Raw genomic sequence first — 20,925 nt, 5'->3', positions numbered from 1 at the left:
AATATGTTGGCATATTATCAAAGCCTCAATATGAGTGCCTTCTTGAGATGCTAAAGGAAGCATGATTATGCTAAATTTAATAAACCAACTCTACCAATCTATTGAAATAATAAGCATTATTAAATATCATTACTATTATTAAAATAGTAATAAAATTTCAAGTATATTACATTTTCACATGCACACATTATCTTTTAAACCCTACAACGACCCTGTACATGAGTATTATTATCCCCAAGGGAATGCAGCATGGTATAGCCGATCTCGGAAGCTAAGCAGGGTCAGCCCTGGTTAGTATTTGAATGGAAGACCACCAAGGAATAACAGGGTCTCTATGCGGGGGAAGGCAATGGCAAACCATCTCTGTTAGTCTCTTGCCTTGAAAACCCCATAAGGGGTCGCCATAAATTGGCTGCAACTTGATGGCACTTTACAGACACACTTTACAGACACACCTCCTCTTTGGAGGTCTTTAAGCAGAGGCTGGATGGCCATCTGTCGGGAGTGCTTTGATTGTGGGATCCTGCATTGCGAGGCGAGGGCTGGGGTCACTGAGGATGTGCGGGGGGAGGTAGTTGTTAATTTCCTGCTATGTGCAGGGGGTTGGACTAGATGACCCTGGTGGTCCCTTCCAACTCTATGATTCTATGATTCTATTATCCTCATAGTTCATCTTTAATCTTTTTATTTTTTCCCTCCTGTGTGCAGTAACGTAACAGAACCAAAATAGTTTAAGAAAACCCCAGACAGGTGTGCCTTGACCCTCTTACTCCACTAAATAAAACTGACCTCATCTGATCAATAGTTGATTAATCTAGCAGTAAAACTGGTTAAAGCTTGCAACTGTAATGAAATGTTTTCACTGCTGAGTGTTCTCAGTTTAAGACACACTTGGTAAGAACATAAGATCTGCCCTGTTAAATCAGACCAGTGGTCCATCTAGTCCAGCATCCCTGTTCCCACGATGGCCAACTAGCTGCCCTGGAGGGCAGAGATGGATCAGCAAACATAGGCCTTTTATGCAGGGCTGTTTCCCCGCAGTCACCCCGCCGACTGCTCCGGTGCTTTGTTTTGATTATGCATGCCTTTCCTGATCATCAGAGGTCGCCTTGCTCTCCTCGCACATTACAGCCCATTTTGCCTGTGTTTTCCAGCTTCTCGCCAAAACAGCATCCGGAAAACATGGGCAAAAAACACAGAAACATGTGGGGAGAGCATGGTGACCTCTGACGGTTGGGAAAGGCATGCATTATCAAAACAAAGCACCGGACCAGTTGGCGGGGTGACCACGAGGGAAACAGCCCTGCATAAATGGCCATAGAGAATTTTTTTCCAACACTGCTTTGAAACAAATATAGGTTAATCGCTTCCCATTTAAACCATTCTTTTCTATGCAGGAACTGGGTTCCTAAGCAAACGACTTCTAAGAAGCCTCTTGGCCCAAGTCCAATTTGCTTGCAGCCTGGGATAGATTATCCTACCTTAACATATACATTTAGCGATGAAACCATTCGGACCGGCGAGGGGAAAGCTTCTGCCCTATTTCACTGTGTGCCATTTTGCCTAAACTAAAACTCGCCTGTGGCCAATCTTCCCCTCTCTCTTTAGAGACGCAACCGCATCAGTACAAGCACTGCTGAGCGTCAACGAGGAAAGAGAGGCTGCAGAAAGCGACCCTCTCTGGTGGGCTTGCTTTTACGAAGACCAGAGTCGTCCTGTTTCTTTCATACGCCATAATTAGGCTGGCTGATGTTGCTGTTTGGGAGCTCTCTTATCCCACAAGGCTCCAGGTCTGCTCCATTGAAGAGGCCCTCTCTGTTATACAGAGCGAGATCCCTCACAAATAAGTGGCCTCATTTCCATCCTGCTACGAGTTATTGCATGATCACTCCCTCATGTGCTGGTGTGCTAAATGCTTATTGTTTCCTATATAGCTTACATAGCTATGTTTCCAGCACAGCTAAAATCTGGCAATATATACGCAAAGGACTTTAGATCACCTTAGCGGGGTGCCAAGGAGATGTTCAGGGGCTTGTTGCGGGTTTAATTTTCCCTTTTAGTAAGAAATGAAGTAGCTAGTGGGTGGGGAAACTTGCAGAAGCAAATCCAAGGTTCTGTTCTCTCTAAACGTTCAGTGCTTCCCCCCCCCCAAAAAAAATAAAAAAAAATAAACAGCAAAAACAGTGAAAATCTATCAAGGCGGCACCACACGGTGACAGTTTTAACAGGCTGCCTTTTCTTCTTATGGAAGCAGCAAGGAAGGAAGCATCAAGAAAACAACGTTCAGCTGCAAAAATGGTTAGGAGCTCAGCAAGCTCCTGAATCCGGGACACTTTGTGACCACAGAGGCACAAACTTTGCTTCAGTGCCCCGAGTGGAAAATATGGCCTCTTTTGAGTGTTCAGCAGGGGGTCTGTGGTTACATGCTTTAACATGGAAGGGAGGCTAAGCTGTAACCATTGGCACCACTCCAAGGCTGTAACCATTGGCACCACCCCCAGACCACAAAACGCCTCTTCAACGCAAATCTGCCCTTTTGTTAAGAATGAGAAGAAGAAGAAGAAGAAGAAGAAAAGTTGGTTTTTATATACAGACTTTCTTTACCACTTAAGGAAGAATCAAACCAGCTTACAGTCACCTTCCCTTCCCCTCCCCACAACTGACACCTTGTGAGGTACGTGGGGCTGAGAGAGCTCTAAGAGAGCTGTGACTAGCCCAAGATCACCCAGCTGGCTTCATGTGGAGGAGGGGGAAACCAACCCAGTTCACCAGATTAGCATCTGCCACTCATGTGAAGGAGTGGGGAATCAAACCCAGTTCTCCAGATTAGAGTCCACTACTCCAGTTTATGCAACTTAGAAAGCCACTTGAATTTCCCAACTCACCACATGAGACAATGTGATAGAACTATATTTGCCATCTGGGTGACCTAGGGCCAGTCACAGTTCTCTCCGAACTCTCTCAGCCCCACCTACCACACAAGGTGTTTGTTGTGGGGAGAGGAAGGGAAGGAGATTGTAAGCCAGTTTGATTCTCCTTTAAAGGGAGAGAAAGTTGGCATATAAAAACCAACCAGCGTGGTGTAGTGGTTAAGAGTGGTGCTTTGGAGTAGTGGACTCTGATCTGGAGAACTGGGTTTGATTCCCCACTCCCTCCACATGAGCGGCGGAAGCTAACCTTGTGAACTGGATTTGTTTCCCCACTCCTCCACATTAAGCCAGCTGGGTGACCTTGGGCAAGTTACAGCTCTCTTAGAGCGCTCTCAGCCCCACCTACTTCACAGGGTGTCGGTTGTGGGGAGGGGAAGGGAAGGTGATTATAAGCTGGTTTGATTCTTCCTTAAGAAGAGAAAGTCGGCATATAAAAACCAACTCTTACTCTTCTTCTAAGGAGCCATGGGGCCTTTTTTTGTTTTTTCCATCAAGTCACAGCCAAAGGTTTTCAAAGGAAGAGATGTTCAGAGGTGGTTTGCCATTGACTGCCTCTGCATCATAAACCTGGAATTCCTTGGTGGTCTCCCATCCAAATACTAACCAGGGATGACCCTGCTTAGCTTTTGAGATCTGATGTGATTGGGCTAGCCTGAGTTATCCAGCTTTTGGCCTTGGAGACTTCCACCCCATTTATGTCTGCCCTCGCTCTTGAAGGGCTTGCCAGTTTTCCCACCATGTTGTCGGCAGCTTTACAATACTGTGAGAAGGAATTCTGGGGAAGATCCTTTTGCAAAGGGCTACCCTAACTGTTGGCACTGGGGAAAGAAGAGGTTAGCATCGGCTGGTCGTCTTTCCCCAGAGCATGCAATAGCAAATAACTTTTGGAAAACTTCTTTATTTGCAGCTTCACAAGACTTCATGATCTGGAGTCAGGTGATGTTTATTAACCTGCATGTTACTACAGAAGCGAGCAAGCATAAATGAAAGATTTCCTTAAAACACTTAGTATGATCAGCAAGTTTAAATGCTTTGTGTTAACAACTTCAGGGAGGGTGAAAAGGTCAGTCTTCAGTTAGTCCCATTTCCTTTATTAAGCCACAATCAGGCACAGCCTCTAAAGTAATTTATTAAGCGGGTGTGTTCAGTGTTTCCGCTACAACACAACACTGTTGAGGTTTTGCTACAAGCCAAAAAACCTAAATATACTACTGAGGATAATGGGTCCTTAAGGGCAAGAGTGTTGTTGGGCTGATTAGCCTTCCCCAAAAAAACCTTTTTCAAAGTTATGGTTCTTAACCTCTGCGTTTGTGTGTTGTAAAGGTGAACACTCTCTCCTGCCTCAACACATTTTCTTCCTCTAAGTTTGTTCAGTCAGCATATGCTATTGTGAGTTACATCCTGCCCTCTCATGTCTTCAGACAAACAGACTTGTGAGACGGCTTTCACGGTACCAAAGTTTAAAAAGAGTTCTTCGGGCATGATATTGATGGGTGCGGTCCACCCCAGTATCATTAGTACCTTTTCTCTGCTGTGGCTTGGATCCAATAGAAGACTTTTCATTAATTTTCCCCTCATGTTGTTCCTGGAGTCTCCTGCCCATCAGGAGCAGATTTTGGGGAGGCATTATGGGCTGCAGAGGGAGGAAGTCATGCTCCATGAATGGCAGTCCCTTCTGACCACAGAAATTATTGGTGGATCCAAGCCAGTATTTGAGTATTCTGAAGTGTGTAACAGAATACTGTGTCACCAGAAAATTTTCTGAGTCAAAGTCCTCTCCCGCATTTTCGAGAACTGAAATCTTATGCTTCTTACCCAACCACTGTAAGTCCAGCGCCCTGACCTGGATGGCCCAGGCTAGCCTGATCTCGTCAGATCTCAGAAGCTAAGCAGGGTCAGCCCTGGTTAGTATTTGGATGGGAGACCACCAAGGAATACCAGGGTTGCTGTGCAGAGGAAGGCACTGGCAAACCACCTCTGTTAGTCTCTTGCCATGAAAACCCCAAAAGGAGTCGCCATAAGTCGGCTGCGACTTGACGGCACTTTACACACATAAGTCCAGCACTCTAACCCCTACTAACCACTTGAACACACTAGGGTTGCCAACCTCCAGGTGGTGGCTGGTGATCTCCTGTTAATACAACTGATCTCCAGGCGACAGAGATCAGTTCACCTGGAGAAAATGGCTGCTTTGGAAGGGGAACTCTATGGCATTATGCCCTGTTGAAGTCCCTCCCCACCCTCCTCAGGCTCCACCCCCAAAATCTCCAGGTATTTCCCAACCCAGAGCTGGTAACCCTAGAACACACTGGCTTTCAACCTCTGCACACCAAAAAGCTCTGCTCACAAACCTTACTTGCCATAATTCCCTATTACTATGTATGGGTGTAAAAGCTGGACAGTGAAGAACGCTGATAGGAAGAAAATAGTTTCCTTTGAATTGTGGTGTTGGAGGAGAGTGTTATGGATACCGGGGACTGCCAAAAAAACAAATCAGTGGGTTATAGATCAAATCAAGCCTGAACTGACCCTAGAAGCTAAAATGACTAAACTGAGGCTATCGTATTTTGGTCACGTCATGAGACGACAAGAGTCACTGAAAAAGACTGTCACGCTAGGAAAAGTTGAGGGCAGCAGGAAAAAAGGAAGACCCAACAAGAGATGGACTGACTCAATAAAGGAAGTCACAGCCTTCAATTTGCAAGATCTGAGCAAGGTTGTCAAAGCACAGTAAATATTACAAAAGGATAGATTATCCCTTACTGTCGAGGTATGAGGAGGCTGGTAAAAATGGGAAATCGGTGTTGAAAAATGTGAGGGCAGGAGATACTGGATAAAGCCCATCCTGGTAGCATCAGCTGAATGGCATCCAATAGGGGAGGGTTTGCATCTGCTCAGTTTTGTGGGTTGGGCTGTAGCTGAATTCTGTGCATGTCTCCCCCCGCCCCGCCCTTTGTGCAAGAACTGCAAACCGAGCATATGTCATGAGCAAGCTCTTAAATGTAATCTTCCTTTCTAGTGAACGAGCAAAGCATGTGACATTGAGACCAGCAGGCTATACTTGCCAGTGAACAAAAATCGCATCCAACACAATATACAAGTCCAAAACTCAGGAAGTTTGGGCAAGAGTCTTCCTTTTTATAGAAGGAAATTAAATTATTCCAGAAACATGAATTTACAAAAATTGAACCAAACACTGAAATGTACTTCTGGCATCCTTAGCGTTTTTAAACTTCTCTGGCATGGGCCCCTTTGGCAGTCTGGTGAAGCCTATGGACCCCTTCTCAGAATAACGTTTTTAAATGCGTAAAATAAAATGCATAGGATTACAAAGGAAACCAAATATATTAAAATACAGTTCTGCTAAATTTCAGTTAGAGGTTAGTGAAAATAAAGATGTAATTTTTTCCCTTTCGGGCCCCATATCTTGAAACCCCCTGACCCAATGTTTACAAAACTTGGGGGGTCTTGCAGGAAGGGTCCTTTGAAGCTCCGCTGAAAGTTTGGGGTCTCTAGTCCCAAAAATGTGCCCCTGCAGCCACGGAAAGGAGCGAATATGTGCTTTAAATGGAATAAAAATGCACATTAAGGGGAGGACACCTTTCGGGCCCCATATCTCGGGACCCCCTGACCCAATATTTACAAAACTTGGGGGTCTCACAAGAAGGGTCCTTTGAAGCTCCACTGAAAGTTTGGGGTCTCTACTCCCAAAAATGCGCCCACTGCAGCCACGGAAATAAGCGAATGTGTGCTTTAAATGGAATAAAAATGCACATTAAGGGGAGGACTCCTTTTGGGCCCCATATCTCTGGACCCCCTGACCCAATGTTTACAAAACTTGGGGGGTCTTGCAAGAAGGGTCCTTTGAAACTCCACTGAAAGTTTGGGGTCTCTACCCCCAAAAATGTGCCCCTGCAGCCACGGAAAGGAGCGAATGTGCACAAGCACCCCCCACAGGGATTTCTCTCTCACACACAAACAGATACTCTCTCTTTCTTTTCCCGGGCCACGCAGCAGCTGGGCTCATGCACTCAGTCGCTCAAACTGATTGGCCAGAAGAAGACCCAGCTTGGCCACTGATTGGCCGGGGGTGAATGCTGCTTACTGACAGTTATGCTGGTGCGCCAAACCCTGAATTTGCTGAATTTATTCGCCGAACACCACGAATTCACTGAATTTGGCTCCCCATTTTCCGGCCTTTTTTGAGTTCGGTTCCATCCGAATTAAAAACCGCCGAATCAGGGGAAATTCAGCTGTTTTTCGGTTCGGGATGAACCGAATCGACAGCCCTAATTCTGGAGATTAGTTGTAATTTGGGGAGATGTCCAGGAAATTGGCAATCCTAAAAGTGACAGCTCTCCCACCCTCCTCCTCAAATATCAACATGGAACGCCTATCAAAGATAAGAGGAGACGGCTCTGAGGTTTCTTTAGGAGGGCTTTACCTACAGCAGGTTTGTTTTTGATAGATGACTGCTGCTAAAATTGCCCCATGGAAATAAAATAGTTATTCGTTTTTGTTTTAATTTTAAACATTTCTATGCTGCCTTTCCCCCCAAATTGGGTCTCCAAGGAGGCGAACATCAAAACATTCCAACATTAAAACATTAAGACATCAAAGTGGCATTTAAAATATAAGTTCGTATAAAATATTTAAACAACGCAGTAAATCGTATAAACTCACAAACAGACATAAACAAACTAGGAAGGAGCGCTAATAACAGTGAGGGAACACCAAACATAACGGGGGGGAAAGTCACCCGTTGACAACAACAGAGGGAGACAGACAAATCTCCCTGCGGAGAGAGTTCCAAAATTTCAGCACTATAACTGAGAAGGCAACACAGCAAGTTTATACGGACTAGAATTGGCTTTCACCAGCAATAAATCTGCTTTGAAAGAACACGACTAGATATTTTAGATATCTACTTGCTTTACATGTGTGTTTTTCTTTAATCTGTATGAAAACCAAATGGGCAATTTGGAATTATTAATAATTAACTTACAGAGGATTTCCCCCTCTCAGAGAACAATGCCCTCCTCATTTGTAAAGCCAGCACGGTGTAGTGGTTAAAAGTGGTGGACTCAAACTGGGTTTGAGTCCCCACTCCTCCACGTAAGCGGCGGACGCTAATCTGGTGAACCAGGTTGGTTTCCCCACTCCTCCACACGAGGCCAGCTGGGTGACCTTGGGCTAGTCACAGTTCTCTCTGAACTCTCTCAGCCCCACCTACCCTACAAGGTGGCTGTTGTGGGGAGGGAAATGGAAGGTGATTGTAAACGGGTTTGATTCTTCTTTTAAAAAGGTAGAGAAAGTCGACAGATAAAAACCAACTCTTCTTCTTCTAAAATTAGGTCAAAATTGCAGCAGATTAATTAAATATTTGCTGGAAGTTGGCAAGTCCTCTCATTCAGAATAGCTAATTCTGAGAGCTGGTGTAGGGTAGTGGTTAAAGTTACAGCCTTCTAAATCCATTGAAATCTTAGAAGGGCGTCATTCTGTTTAGGATTGCAGTGTAAAATGTGAAATATAGATATAAGAATTAGACATAATAGGGAACAACGGGAAACCTGTCAATTTCATGGTAATCTTATCAATGTTTGATCAAATGTGAATATCAGCACTCATGGGCTGATTTTGCGTCTTCACATGTGCTATGTGCATCAAATGTGCTATGGATCATAGTTCTGATTTTTAAAATTAACTCAAAAGTTGAAGAAAAATGTTGGTACAGAATCACTGTGGATGGTCATCTGAATTCCTCCAAACGATACAAAGGGATCACTAGACTTTCATCTCAGGCCATCCCAACAAAAAAGAGGAAGACCTAACAAAAGATGGATTGACTCAATAAAGGAAGCCACAGCCCTCAATTTGCAAGATCTGAGCAAGGCTGTCAAAGATAGGACATTTTGGAGGACTTTCATTCATAGGGTCGCCATGAGACGGAAGTGACTTGACGGCACTTAGCACACAATGTTTTTACTAATAACAAACCTGAACTTCCATGAACAATTCTGTGTGGCACACCTGCTTATGGTGTCAATGGATCACTATGTTAGTCCAATCCATCTGTAGTTTTCAAACTTTTCAGACCCCAGGATCAATATTTAAACCACCTTACAACATTTAATTTTTTTGTTGCAAAATCAGACTATTTCTCTTTCTGGGAGTCTGTCTTCCTTCTCTCATTTTTCCCCTCTCTTCGTCCTTCTCTGTTTAAAAAAATGGAGTGGTGCAGTCTTCCAGTTGTGGGTCACAACCTGCCAACAGAAACCCCATGCAGTACATCATGTTTTCACTGTCAGAGGAATGATGTCGGTATGGGATTGCTGAAAGAGGATTGAATCGCTGAGCAATCCTTCTTCCTAGTTTAGGCCAAAGCGCAATAAATCTTGACAGCACGACAATACTTCAAACGTGAGTTGTTCATAGCTGCAGCTGAGATTCATGGGAGCTTCTTTTCTTTTTAAAAAAACTAGGGCCAAGTTAAAAGGCTGACTGATGACTTCGGGCTTTGACCCTATTAGTCCTACCTTGCTTGAAAGTGGAGGGCTGCTAATTTGAGAGTTGTCTGTGGTTAAGTTGGGCATTGTTTTCCAAACGTTCTCCACAGCAAGGAAGGGATTTGACATAGTGCTTGAGAAGATCTAAAATGCAAAAGAATTTTGCCTGTTCCACTGATTGGAATTTCCGTTGTGTGGTTAAGAGCGGTGGTTTGGGGCAGTGGACTCTGATCTGGAGAACCAGGTTTGATTCCCCACTCCTTCACATGAGTGGCAGATGCTAATCTGGTGAACTGGGTTGGTTTCCCCACTCCTACACATGAAGCCAGCTGGGTGATCTTGGGCTAGTCACAGCTCTCTTAGAGCTCTCTCAGCCCCACGTACCTCACAAGGTGTCTGTTGTGGGGAGGGAAACAGAAGGTGACTGTAAGCCGGTTTGATTCTTCCTTAAGTGGTAAAGAAAGTCTGTATATAAAAACCAACTCTTCTTCTTCCCCCTAAATTATCAAGTTCTATTGAAAACAATAAATTGTTGGATGCAAAACATTTGGGCAGAACTCAACAGAAGCTGTAACAAGATATGATCTTATGCTGATCAAATTGGCTACACAAGACCAGAGTTTCCTTGTCTAAGGAGGAGTTTCTTTTGAAGCGTCTTTTGTACTTGATTGGCTGCGAACCATGCTGGTCTCGTCTTTCGTTCCAAATGCAGCCATTTCAGTGCTGCCATCTTGTGGGCCAATTGAAGAGCATGCTAAAACTTTAAAACCTTAATCAGCCCCGATATAGTAACAGTTTTACAAAAATAAGAACATAAGCGGACATTCAAATGCACTTATTATCTCATATCAGTTAAGAGTCACAAGGAGGAAGAATGGCTACCTTATTCATTTCACATGGGGATTCTTCTACTCTTCTACAGGTTAACTGTTTTGCGCTGTGACTTATAGTTGCATAGATAGATAGGGTTGCCAGGTCCCTCTTCGCCACCAATGGGAGGTTTTTGGGGCGGAGCCCAAGGAGGGTGGGGTTTGGGGAGGGGGGACTTCAATGCCATAGAGTCCAATTGCCAAAGCAGCCATTTTCTCCAGGTGAACTGATCTCTATCTGCTGGAGATCAGTTGTAATAATAGGAGATCTCCAGCTAGTACCTGGAGGCTGGCAACCCTACAGATAGACCAGTACCTGGCTCCAGCTCTACTTGACACAGAACATTGGTAAGAATGTTCATCAAAATGTGCATCTAACAGAAAATAATGCAGTGCAGAGATTTATTGTATTTTAGAAAATGTAGATCCTGCTTTTCCCTTATTAAAACAATGCAAAAAAAGATTACAACAATAAAAAGATAAAAATTAAAACAGTTTAAAAAATCAAGCCTTTTGCAGCTGTAACTAAGTATAAAAAACTTAGTATAAAAAACCCTAACACTGGCAAGTTTAAAACAGATGAACAGACAGATTGAGAAAGGAAACCACCAAATGACCTATGGAACAAAACAGTCTTGACCAGCTTTTGGAAAGTCAAAAGTTAAGGGGCAAGATGAACTTCATGGGACAAGGCATTCTGCTATGGGAGGGGGGCATCACTGAGAAGGCCCTGTTCCATAACATCAGCTTTCTCAATGAAGTTATGCAGAACAGATCTTAATGTAGACAAACATTGGGATACACGTGCAGTTTACTACCCAACAAGTGATATACTTATGGAAGCTACTGCAGCACACAGATCAGCACCAATGGATTGGGTCACAAAGGTACATATTATCACAAAATGGGGAATAAAGTGTGGAATGCAGAGAAACTCTTATAGCACTCTCTTGAACTGTCTCATAAAGGAGGTAGGGAAAACAGATCCTTGAAATCTAGAACATAAACTCATCCAGCATTGATACCTGTTATGCAACTGCCAATTATACATAGGATCTGAAGTATGTCAAGGACTTGTATACATTAGAGCCTCCACTTGCAATCAGAGCAACCAGACTGAGATGACAGAATGTATTGGAGAAGTACAAAATTTCTTAATGCTTTTCCCAAGGGCACTGTCACTTAAAACCCCATTAAATCTGCATGGTTTACTATGCCCCTTAGTGAATCAAGTGAATACTGGCACTGGCAGGACCATTAACTGCATTGTTTGTGTCAAGTGCCATCAAGGCGCAGCTGACTTTTGACAACCACGTAGGGTTTTCAAAGCAAGAGATGCTCAGAGGTGGTTTGCCATTGCCTGCCTCCATGTGGGCTGGGAGAGTTCTGAGAGAACTGTGACTGGGCCAAGGTCACCCAGCCTGCTTCATGTGGAGGAGTGGGGAATCGAGCCCAGTTCTCCAGATTAGAGTCCCGCCGCTCTTAACCACTACACCACGCTGGCTCTCATTAATTGCATTAGTCCTACCAAAACTAAAAAGAAAATATTACTTGCATGAGATTTCAGATCCAGTTTTATAATGGGAAAACCATGAAAGATGACAAGAGACACCTGAAGCTGGTACAACCTGCTCTTGGCATTGGTTTCTGTGTTAAAAACAATGCAGACTGGTATGGGGGATTGCCACTGTGTTTGACCTAGTAGCTACTTGGATGGATATATAAAAGGAACAGAGCTGTATGTCAATGACATTTTGCTTCACTTTTCCCCCCCACGATCACTGAAGAACTCCCAGCATACGGCTTCAACTGTGAATTTGGCTACAGTTCTCAGAAGACATTCTGCCGCTGGGAGCATGACAGCCGGTTGGACCTGAAGTGGGTGGTTCTCACCAGCAAAACAGGGCCCATTCAAGACCACACAGGTAATGTAGGGTTCACAACATAATCAGCCGTAGGTGGGAATAAAGGGAGCATTGTGCTTATTGAAAGCTCTGCCAGCTAAGGGCATTTTACACGAAATGAATTGGAGTATTGTGTTCTTCTAAAATAAGTGTTGGCCGAAATGACTGTGTCCTTTTAACTTTGATTCAGATTACTGTGACAGAGCGATGGCTTGTGTAGGTAGCTTCTGGAGCTTCTTCCAGGAACACTCAGCTCATGCTCCTTTTAAAATATTTTGAGGATTTTCTTAGGTAGGCGTCCTTCTTTAGTAAGATCTCAAAAAATGATGAAGAACTGCAGCTTGAAAAATTCAGCCTGCCTCAGTGCTCACTGATCAAACCGCCACCAACAAAGGGCATGTTGTGACCTGTGCTTCCCTGGATTATTGTTCTGTTTTTCATTTATGCAAATAAGTCAAATGTGCTGGCAGTGACCCCCCCTCCCCTCCTTTTCAATTTTCACTTTCTGCAAACCCCCCCTTTACTTAATGAGAATGACAAGGAAATTAGACAAAATTGGGCTCCTTAAATTTAGAGACACTTTCAATTGAATCTTAAGACAAGTACATTTAGGGTTTTTTTTGGGGGGGGGGCAGAGAAAGAACTTTAAATACTTTGACTATAAATGGCACTGTACAAATAAATGGCATCAAATTAAGCAAACGGCAGTTAGCCGAAATGAAGGCTGCAATAATGGGGGGCAAAATTGATGCAAAGTAAAATGAAATGGCTCAGTACGATCTGACATTGAATGGAGGTTAAAAGCCACGTTAGCCAAGGACTGACAAAATCTAAAAGGCATGCACAAGTTGAGCGCTAATGAAGACAAAGAAGGCAGAGTTCCTGACCTGGAGCTGCAATAATATTCTTGAAATGAAAAATATTTGAACTTTGCCACCCATGTCTGGAGACAGGCACGACGTCCTCTCATAGTACAGGGGGCGGGGGAAGAATGATATTCCTTAAATGAGGTTTTGTTATCACTGCACTTGCTTCAGAGTTCCGGGTGCCTTTTGCATTCCAAAGACGTACTCTGGAAGAGCTTTGGCAGGTGCATCTTGAGTTTGGGTTGTTCTTTTCTTCCGCCACACTCTTAACAGCTCTCTGAAGCATTGCACCAGTAAGTTAAAGGCGCAAGTCACAGAAGCACTGCAGGGATTTATTCCAGATCTGTAAGCAGATATGCTGAGTGACACAAGTATAGAAGAGTTCTCGAACTCTGGATAGAAGAGTTCTCAGGATAGAAGAGTTCTCGAACTCTAGTGGGAAGTTCGCAATTCACGCTTGGTTTTAATCCAACTGACTTCCATTCATTTGGACAGCATCAGAAGTTGGCATGTAGGGCAGCTCAAAAATATACCACTAAAGCCCCTAAAGCAGCGGGAAATGAAAGGGAGGAGCTGTGGCTCAGTGGAAGAGCCTCTGCTTTGCATGCAGAAGGTCCAGGGTTCAATCCCCCACACCTCCAGTTACAAAGCAATCTCCAATTGAAGGAACTAGGCAAGTAGGTGATGTGAAAGACCTGTGCCTGAGACCCTGGAGACCCTTTGCCAGTCTGAGTAGACAATACTGACTTTGATGGACCAAGGGTCTGGTTCAGTATAAGGCAGTTTCATGTGTTCATGTGTTCAACAGACAATGTAAAAGGCCTTTGTCTGAGGCCCTGGAGATCCAGTGAGGGTAGGCAAGACTGATCTGATTCGGTATAAGGCAGCTTCATGTGTTTTCATGGGAGATTCCTCTTCCCCTCCTGTTCAGCCCCTGATAGTGGCAACAGGGCAACTGTAAGGGGAAGACCAGCTAGGAGATGCTGTGGCTGCCACATATAGTGCTGCATCAAGGCATTTAAAGGCATCCAGCCCATCTATACACCAGCGTGGTGTAGGGGTTTTAGAGCAGTGGTTTGGAGCGGTGGACTCTGATCTGGAGAACCGGGTTTGATTCCCCACATGAGCGATGGAGGCTAATCTGGTGAACTGGATTTGTTTCCTCACGCCTACACATGAAGCCAGCCGGGTGATCTTGGGCTAGTCACACTCTCTCAGCCCCACCTATTTCACAGGGTGTCTATTGTGGGGAGGGGAAGGAAAGGCGATTCTTCCTTAAGTGGTAGAGAAAGTTGTCATATAAAAACAACTCCTCCTCTTCCTACTCCTCCTACTCCTACTCTTCTTCTTCTTCTGTCTTTCCCCCCAGAATCTTGTCCCTGCTTCTTCCACTGTCACCGGAAAGATCATACACTATATCATGTTCCTTGTTCTTTGTTAGAGAATCTGGACATCGTATTCCTTTTATTGTGTTAGAAAAGCTCATGTTTGGAGAATCTGGGCTCGTTGGCGAGGAGAGGAGGAGGCCAGTGCATGGAGCACGATTAGGCCTTTTCCAAGCCTATACTGTTATTGCAAATGCTAAGAAAAGGGCCAGATCAGTTTTGAAACACTTGATGCTTATCAGGCTTAAGATCGCTGAAAGTGGGCCGTTATCTCTAATGCAGTGTTTTTGTCACAGCAGGAGATGGCAATTTCATTTACTCACAAGCTGATGAAAACCAAAAAGGCAAGCTTGCGCGGCTCATCAGCCCTATCGTCAACCCACAGAACTCCGCGCACTGCATGACTTTCTGGTACCATATGTCCGGCCCCCATGTTGGCACTCTGCGAATCAAGCTGAGGTATCCCTCCCCTGATGAGTACGACCAAGTCCTCTTGACACTGAATGGAAATCAGGGGAACTCCTGGAAAGAAGGACGCATCCTCCTCCACAAATCTGTGAAACATTATCAGGTAGGCAAAAACGGAAGAAGGAAAGGTGTCTGAAGTAGCCGTAGCTTAGTAGTAGAACACGTGTCTTACATCCATCCCCCATATCGCCACTTAAAGCCACCACAGAGCCGGAAAAGACCATGGAAAGCCACTGCCAACTGGATTACATATGGTGGTTAGATGAATGAATAATTCAACTCTAGATACAGCAGCCAGGATTTAGCAGCTGTCTACATTTCTGTGCACGTCGCGGGGTGCTGATGAGGGAAACTAAGCAAGAGGCCTTGGTTTCCAAAGGCTCCTGAAGGCCTGCAGAGCCTCACAGAACCTTCCAGAGCTGCCCACAATTCCCGTGGCACTGGCTTAAGCCTTGCAGGAATGCTGGCAGGCCAGGAAGCTGTTCTATACCAGCCATTGGGGCCTGGGTGGGCTGTGTCACTAGGAGGGCCAGTGGTAGGGTTGCCAAACTCCAGGTGATAGCTGGAGATCTCCTGCTATTACAATCCTCCAGGTTCCCCTGGAGAAAATGGCTGTTTTGGAAGGTGAGCTGCATGGCATTAAACCCCATTGAAGTCCCTCCTCTCTTTAAACCATGCCCTCCTCAGGCTCCACCACCCAAATCTCCAGGTATTTCCCAGATAATAATCCCAGTCTGTTTTACAAATTACATCTCATATCTGAGTAGGGTTGCCAGCTCCAAGTTAGGGAAATACCTGGAGATTTTGGGGGTGGAGCCTGAGGAGGGTGGGGTTTGGGAACAGGAGGGACTTCAACACCAATTGCCAAAGCGGCTGTTTTCTCCAGGGGAACTGATCTCTATCGGCTGGAGATTAGTTGTAATAGTGGGAGATCTCCAGACACCACCTGGAGGTTGGCCACCCTATATCTGAGATGCACCTTCACTACCAACTATTATTGCTCATTTATAGCTCTGGAAACTTCAACTTTAGGAAATGAGAAACAAATTATAAGTGACTTGCTTGAGTAAGGCCCCCAAAGATTTACTTCAGAGCATTACCTCTAACTAGTGCGATGTCATTATACCAGGTGGTTCTAGTGCTGGAAAATTAGTGTTTTTATTAAAAGACACCGATGGGTTTGTTTCTTATAGGACTTCCCTGTATGCTCTGGCGGCAAAGAAAATAAGGTCCAATATGGTTGCTAAGAAAGCTGAACCTTTGGGTTGTTTTTAATAGTTACTAGGTTTTTAATAGTTACTAGGTTACACCACCACAATTTTTAGTTATTATTTCTCCGAATGCATCGATTTTAGCATACTTTTATTATGTATGTTTTAGCATAGTTTTATTATATTTATTATCAATCCAGAATTTTATTAACCTCATATTTCCTTTATTATGTATCTGTGGTATCCTTGACGTGTTTGTAATGGCCTATGGCTAAATGCCAATAAAACCATTCATTCATTCATTATACCAGGTGATGGTGGAAGGAGAAATAGGAAAAGGAAACGGAGGAATCGCAGTGGATGACATTAACATTGACAATCACATCGCACAGGAGGAATGCAGAAGTAAGTACGACTCGCCAAGAGTTAACAGAAGTCTCATACAGAATGTCATTAATTTCTTGTTATAGCACACCTGTGAATAAATATTGTGTCCTTTCGTTTTATTTATCTTTATCAATAATTATTTATAATTATTCCTGTCACATTTTTTTCTTGTTTGCAAAGCGTTTTATAATGCTTATGCCCAAGAGGGTATTAATGCACAGATCGCTGAGCGAGCCCGCCTCTCGGATAGAATTTCGAAGGATTTGGTCATTAATAAGCCAGGCTTAAGATTTCTCAAATTGCTTTCATCGTTTCACCTTATGCTGTTACATGGCACCAGTTATGATATATCCGCTGGTACATTTACTTTGATAACTTCTCATCGGGCCAGTACAATAGAATACATAGCTTTTCTGTGTTATTGAGTCCTGCGGTTTTCTTTGAGGCAAGGGACATTCCTGTGAGTGGCCGCTGTCCGCCAAGACTTCTGCTCAAATTTAACTCTAGCAATATTTTTTTTTTCGGAAACCAGCTTCTGAATTAGATGACGGCACATTGCCCGGACATAGGAGACTCAAACGGTCAGAACAGATGCACAACAAATTAATCCAAGATATAATGCTTATGTCTCCAGAGTCTGATGAGGCAGTTCAGACTGAAAGCGACATATCCAAGACCCATAATAGTCCACTGGTATATAGACTGGTCACTGAAGAAAACACAGAGTCTGCTGTCATCAATACAGTTCCCCTTTTAACTGTTGCCAATTTTAAGAATGGGGCACAATATCTATTTATGTGAAGATAATAATTATTTTAAAACGGTCCCTAGTGAATTGGAACTGTCAGATCTTCTACTCCTTAGAGCAGGGGTGTAGAACTCAATTGTTACAAGGGCCAGATATGACATAACTGTCAACTGGTTGGGCCGGGCCATGCTTTGCCAGCCCAGATTGAGTATGGGTGGGATGGCTGCCTCAGCTTATTTGCAGGCCACTTAAGAGCTCTCAAGGGGCAGATCCTGCCCTTGGACCTTATGCGTGACACCCCTGCCTTAGAAGCTTTCTCCTCAATTAACTTCATAGGGGCTACTCATAGGCAAGATTAGGGTTGCCAACCTTCAGGTACTAACTGGAGATATCCTGCTATTACAGGTGATCTCCAGGTGACAGAGATCAGTTCCTCTGGTGTCAGCTCTTGGTCCCTCGAACCAGAAACCACAACGGAGACAGTCAGGTCCAAAGAAGATGGCTTTACTGGTCAAATAGGTATTACAGAGCATGAAGAGAAAGGTGACAGCTATGGGGCTGCCTTTGCTGGACTTTGGTATTATAGATGCCCAGGAGGGGTGAGAGATTACATATTGACAACAAAGCAGTTCCCAGACCTTCAAACAGAAAGTGTCAGGCATAACAGTTTAGAGAGAGAGCCCTGAGAAAGAGCAGCTTCAAACGGAAAACAACTTCAAACAGACAGTGGCAGGCATAACATCTCTCGCAACCTTGGCTGCGGTTCAGTAGGGATAACATTCCTTGAGTCAGGATGGAAGAGCGAACAACACTGATATGCCTGACACCTGGAGAAAATGGCCACTTTGGCAATTGGACTCTATGGCATTGAAGTCCCTCCCCTCCTCAAACCCCGCCCTCCTCGAGCTCCACCCCAAAAACCTCCCGCCAGTGGCAAAGAGGGACCTGGCAACCCTAGGCAAGATCTTGGTCAAAGGCTGTGAGTTTTGTATCTCAAATCAAAGGTTTTTGCTGCTCAAATCCACCATTGCACACTTCAGCCAGAGAACTATTTCTTGCAGTTAAGTGCTGCTTGTGTATGAGGAAGGGTTCCGTAGCGTCGGGCTGTACGATTATGAATACAATGAATGAAACGTGTTAATTTCACCTACTGATTTTCATTTTCAAGAAATGGAAACCTCCTGCTGAGAACTCTAAAAACTGTGCCAAATTAGGGGCGGAGGGGGATTTTAAAGCTTTCTTTCTTCTTTGCTAATTTTGGGAGGCCAGGTTAATGAACAGCTCTATCAAGCTGACAAAATCATGCTCCAAGACAGGAGAAAAATTCTCAATACCATTATCACCAGCAGGATGGCCAATCAGTGTTTGTAACCCTAATAATCAATGTCAATTCTCTCTGCTTTGTTAGAGTCAAATGATGCCGGGAATGAAATAGTTGAAGAAGAGCCAGATATTAATCAAACAGGTAAAGTGTTCCTTTAGTTAAAAACCAACTTGATTTTCATGTGAGTCTTGGCGTGATGTAAACTGATTTCAATCCCCATTAAACCCATCCTATAAATGTAGGGAGAGTTTATTTACTCTCATCCAGGTGCAGTTTAAATTTTATGCATCTTTAAAGTGTATCAAGTCCTCTAACAAGATTTTAAGGCTGCAGACAGACAACAGAAGACAAGAGGCATAGCTGTAATATGTACAGATTGTGCAGCACCGTCGTTCCAGATACTCTCTAGGGAATCCCCTGCAGCGTGAGAAGTACTCATTATATGGAAAGGCAAAACAGGCACTTGTTTTCCCTGTATCTGACCTAAGGGCTGATTCTGATGCTCGTAAATAAAAGTGTTACTCTACAGCAAAACAGAGAAAGAAATTTAGCACATTCAGGATGCCCTTTTTTTCTGTCAAGTCACAGCTGACTTTTGGTGACCCTGTAGCGTTTTCAAGGCAAGAGAGGCTTGGAGGTGGTTTGCCGTTGCCTGCCTCTGTGTCACGGCCCTGATATTCCTCGGAGGTCTCCCATCCAAATACTAGCCAGAGTCAGGGCTGAGAGTGGCCCAGGGTCACCCAGCAAGCTTCCATGGTGTGAGTGGGGATTTGAACCTGGGTTTCCCAGTTCCTAGTCTAACATCATAACCGCTACACCACGCTGGCTCTCCAGGACACATTTAGCAGATTCCAAACAATCTAGTAGTCTGGTTTTCCAAGCACACCTCTGATACAGAGTCATCTGACACATCACTTTTTGCTAACCTGAAACGCTTCTAGCCATGTTCACACATTACTTCGGGCATGCAGAGATGGGTGTGAGATAAGGATTGTGTGTGTAATCACAACTCCTGACCTTTACATGTTCAGGTAACTGTCTAGATAGGACCTACACAGCTGTGATCTGGAACCCCTGGAAAAATAGGAAATTGTTTACTGTAATTGGGTGTTGGGTAGTATTTGAATTATTGCTTTAAAGGGGAAAAAAGAATGTGTGCTTTGACAGATAAACGACAAGCACTGCTGACCGAGTCAGAACTGGCTTGGCTCTCAAATGCCATTTTAGATGCCACGATGCAACGTTTTGGTTTGTGCTGCAATTCATAAAGTGAAAAATAGGCGTCAACAGGCTTAGAAGGGAGTAGCTTTGCTTAGGGTTGCACTGAAAATAAAGTTTTTTGTTTAAAAGAAAGATCTACTGTGGTATCGGTGGTTAGAGTGGCTGACTAGGATCTGGGAAATCCAGGCTCAAATCCCCATCTGCTGTGGAAGTTTGAAGAAGAGTTAGTTTTTTATCTGTCAACTTTCTATACCACTTAAGGGAGAATAAAACCAGCTTACAATAACCTTCCCTTCCACTCCCCACAACAGATACCCTGTGAGGTAGGTGGGGCTGAGAGAGATCTGAGAGAGCTGTGGCTAGCCCAAGGTCACCCAGCAGGCTTCATGTGTAGGAGTGGGGGAACAAATCCTGTTCACCAGATTAGGCTCCGCTGCTTATATGGAGGAGTGGAGAATCAAACCCGGTTCTCCAGATCAGAATCCACCACTCCAAACCACTGCTCTTAACCACTACACCACGCTGGCCCTCTGGCTTGCACCAGTCGTACACTCTCAGCCAAACCCCCTAGAATTGTTGTGAGGATAAAATGGCAGAGAGGAGAAGGATGTAAGCAGCTTTGGTTCACATTGGGGATAAAGGTGGGATATGAATGAATGAATGAATGATGAATGAATGAAATGCCCACATAGGCACAGAACTTTCCTAACTTCCCTAGACAAAGAAGCAGCCTCTGATGGCTACCCCCCACTCATTAATGCCAAACAGGTGCTCTTCTTGTACAGGATGTACTTGGCATGGTAGAGAAAGCAGGTTACCTAAGGCCATAGCCAGGGTAGAGCTATTGGCTGTCCCGCCCTACCCATGATCACTGACTCGCCCTACTGAAGAATATTTTCTTTGAGAAACAGGTTTTAAAAATACATACAACTAGCATTTTTCTACGACTGTGGTCTGTATCATTCCCACCAGTGGCATAGTATTACAAACAGGAATTTCAGCCTGCTAGTTCAAATGGGGTGGAAGCTATGAAAATATACTCCGATATTAAATAACAATAGCTAATGTGTTTTTTGCATTTTGCAAGCTTGAGTATGCATTTAGGT

At 44.2% G+C, this 20,925-nt stretch overlaps 1 protein-coding gene across 1 annotated transcript in view; it reads left to right on the top strand.

Annotated features, from left to right (window-relative positions):
- Window positions 1-20,925, top strand: part of NRP1 (neuropilin 1) — a 175,720-nt gene that overhangs the window by 130,454 nt on the left and 24,341 nt on the right. The window contains exons 12-16 of the mRNA XM_056857120.1: window positions 1,609-1,683; window positions 12,073-12,230; window positions 14,760-15,031; window positions 16,451-16,544; window positions 18,683-18,739. Coding sequence (XP_056713098.1) covers window positions 1,609-1,683; window positions 12,073-12,230; window positions 14,760-15,031; window positions 16,451-16,544; window positions 18,683-18,739 — 656 coding nt within the window. The remainder of the gene's footprint in view (window positions 1-1,608; window positions 1,684-12,072; window positions 12,231-14,759; window positions 15,032-16,450; window positions 16,545-18,682; window positions 18,740-20,925) is intronic.

Source organism: Euleptes europaea, chromosome 11 (assembly GCF_029931775.1).
Source record: "Euleptes europaea isolate rEulEur1 chromosome 11, rEulEur1.hap1, whole genome shotgun sequence".
NCBI lineage: Eukaryota > Metazoa > Chordata > Lepidosauria > Squamata > Sphaerodactylidae > Euleptes > Euleptes europaea.
This window is presented reverse-complemented; position numbering and strand designations above follow the sequence as displayed.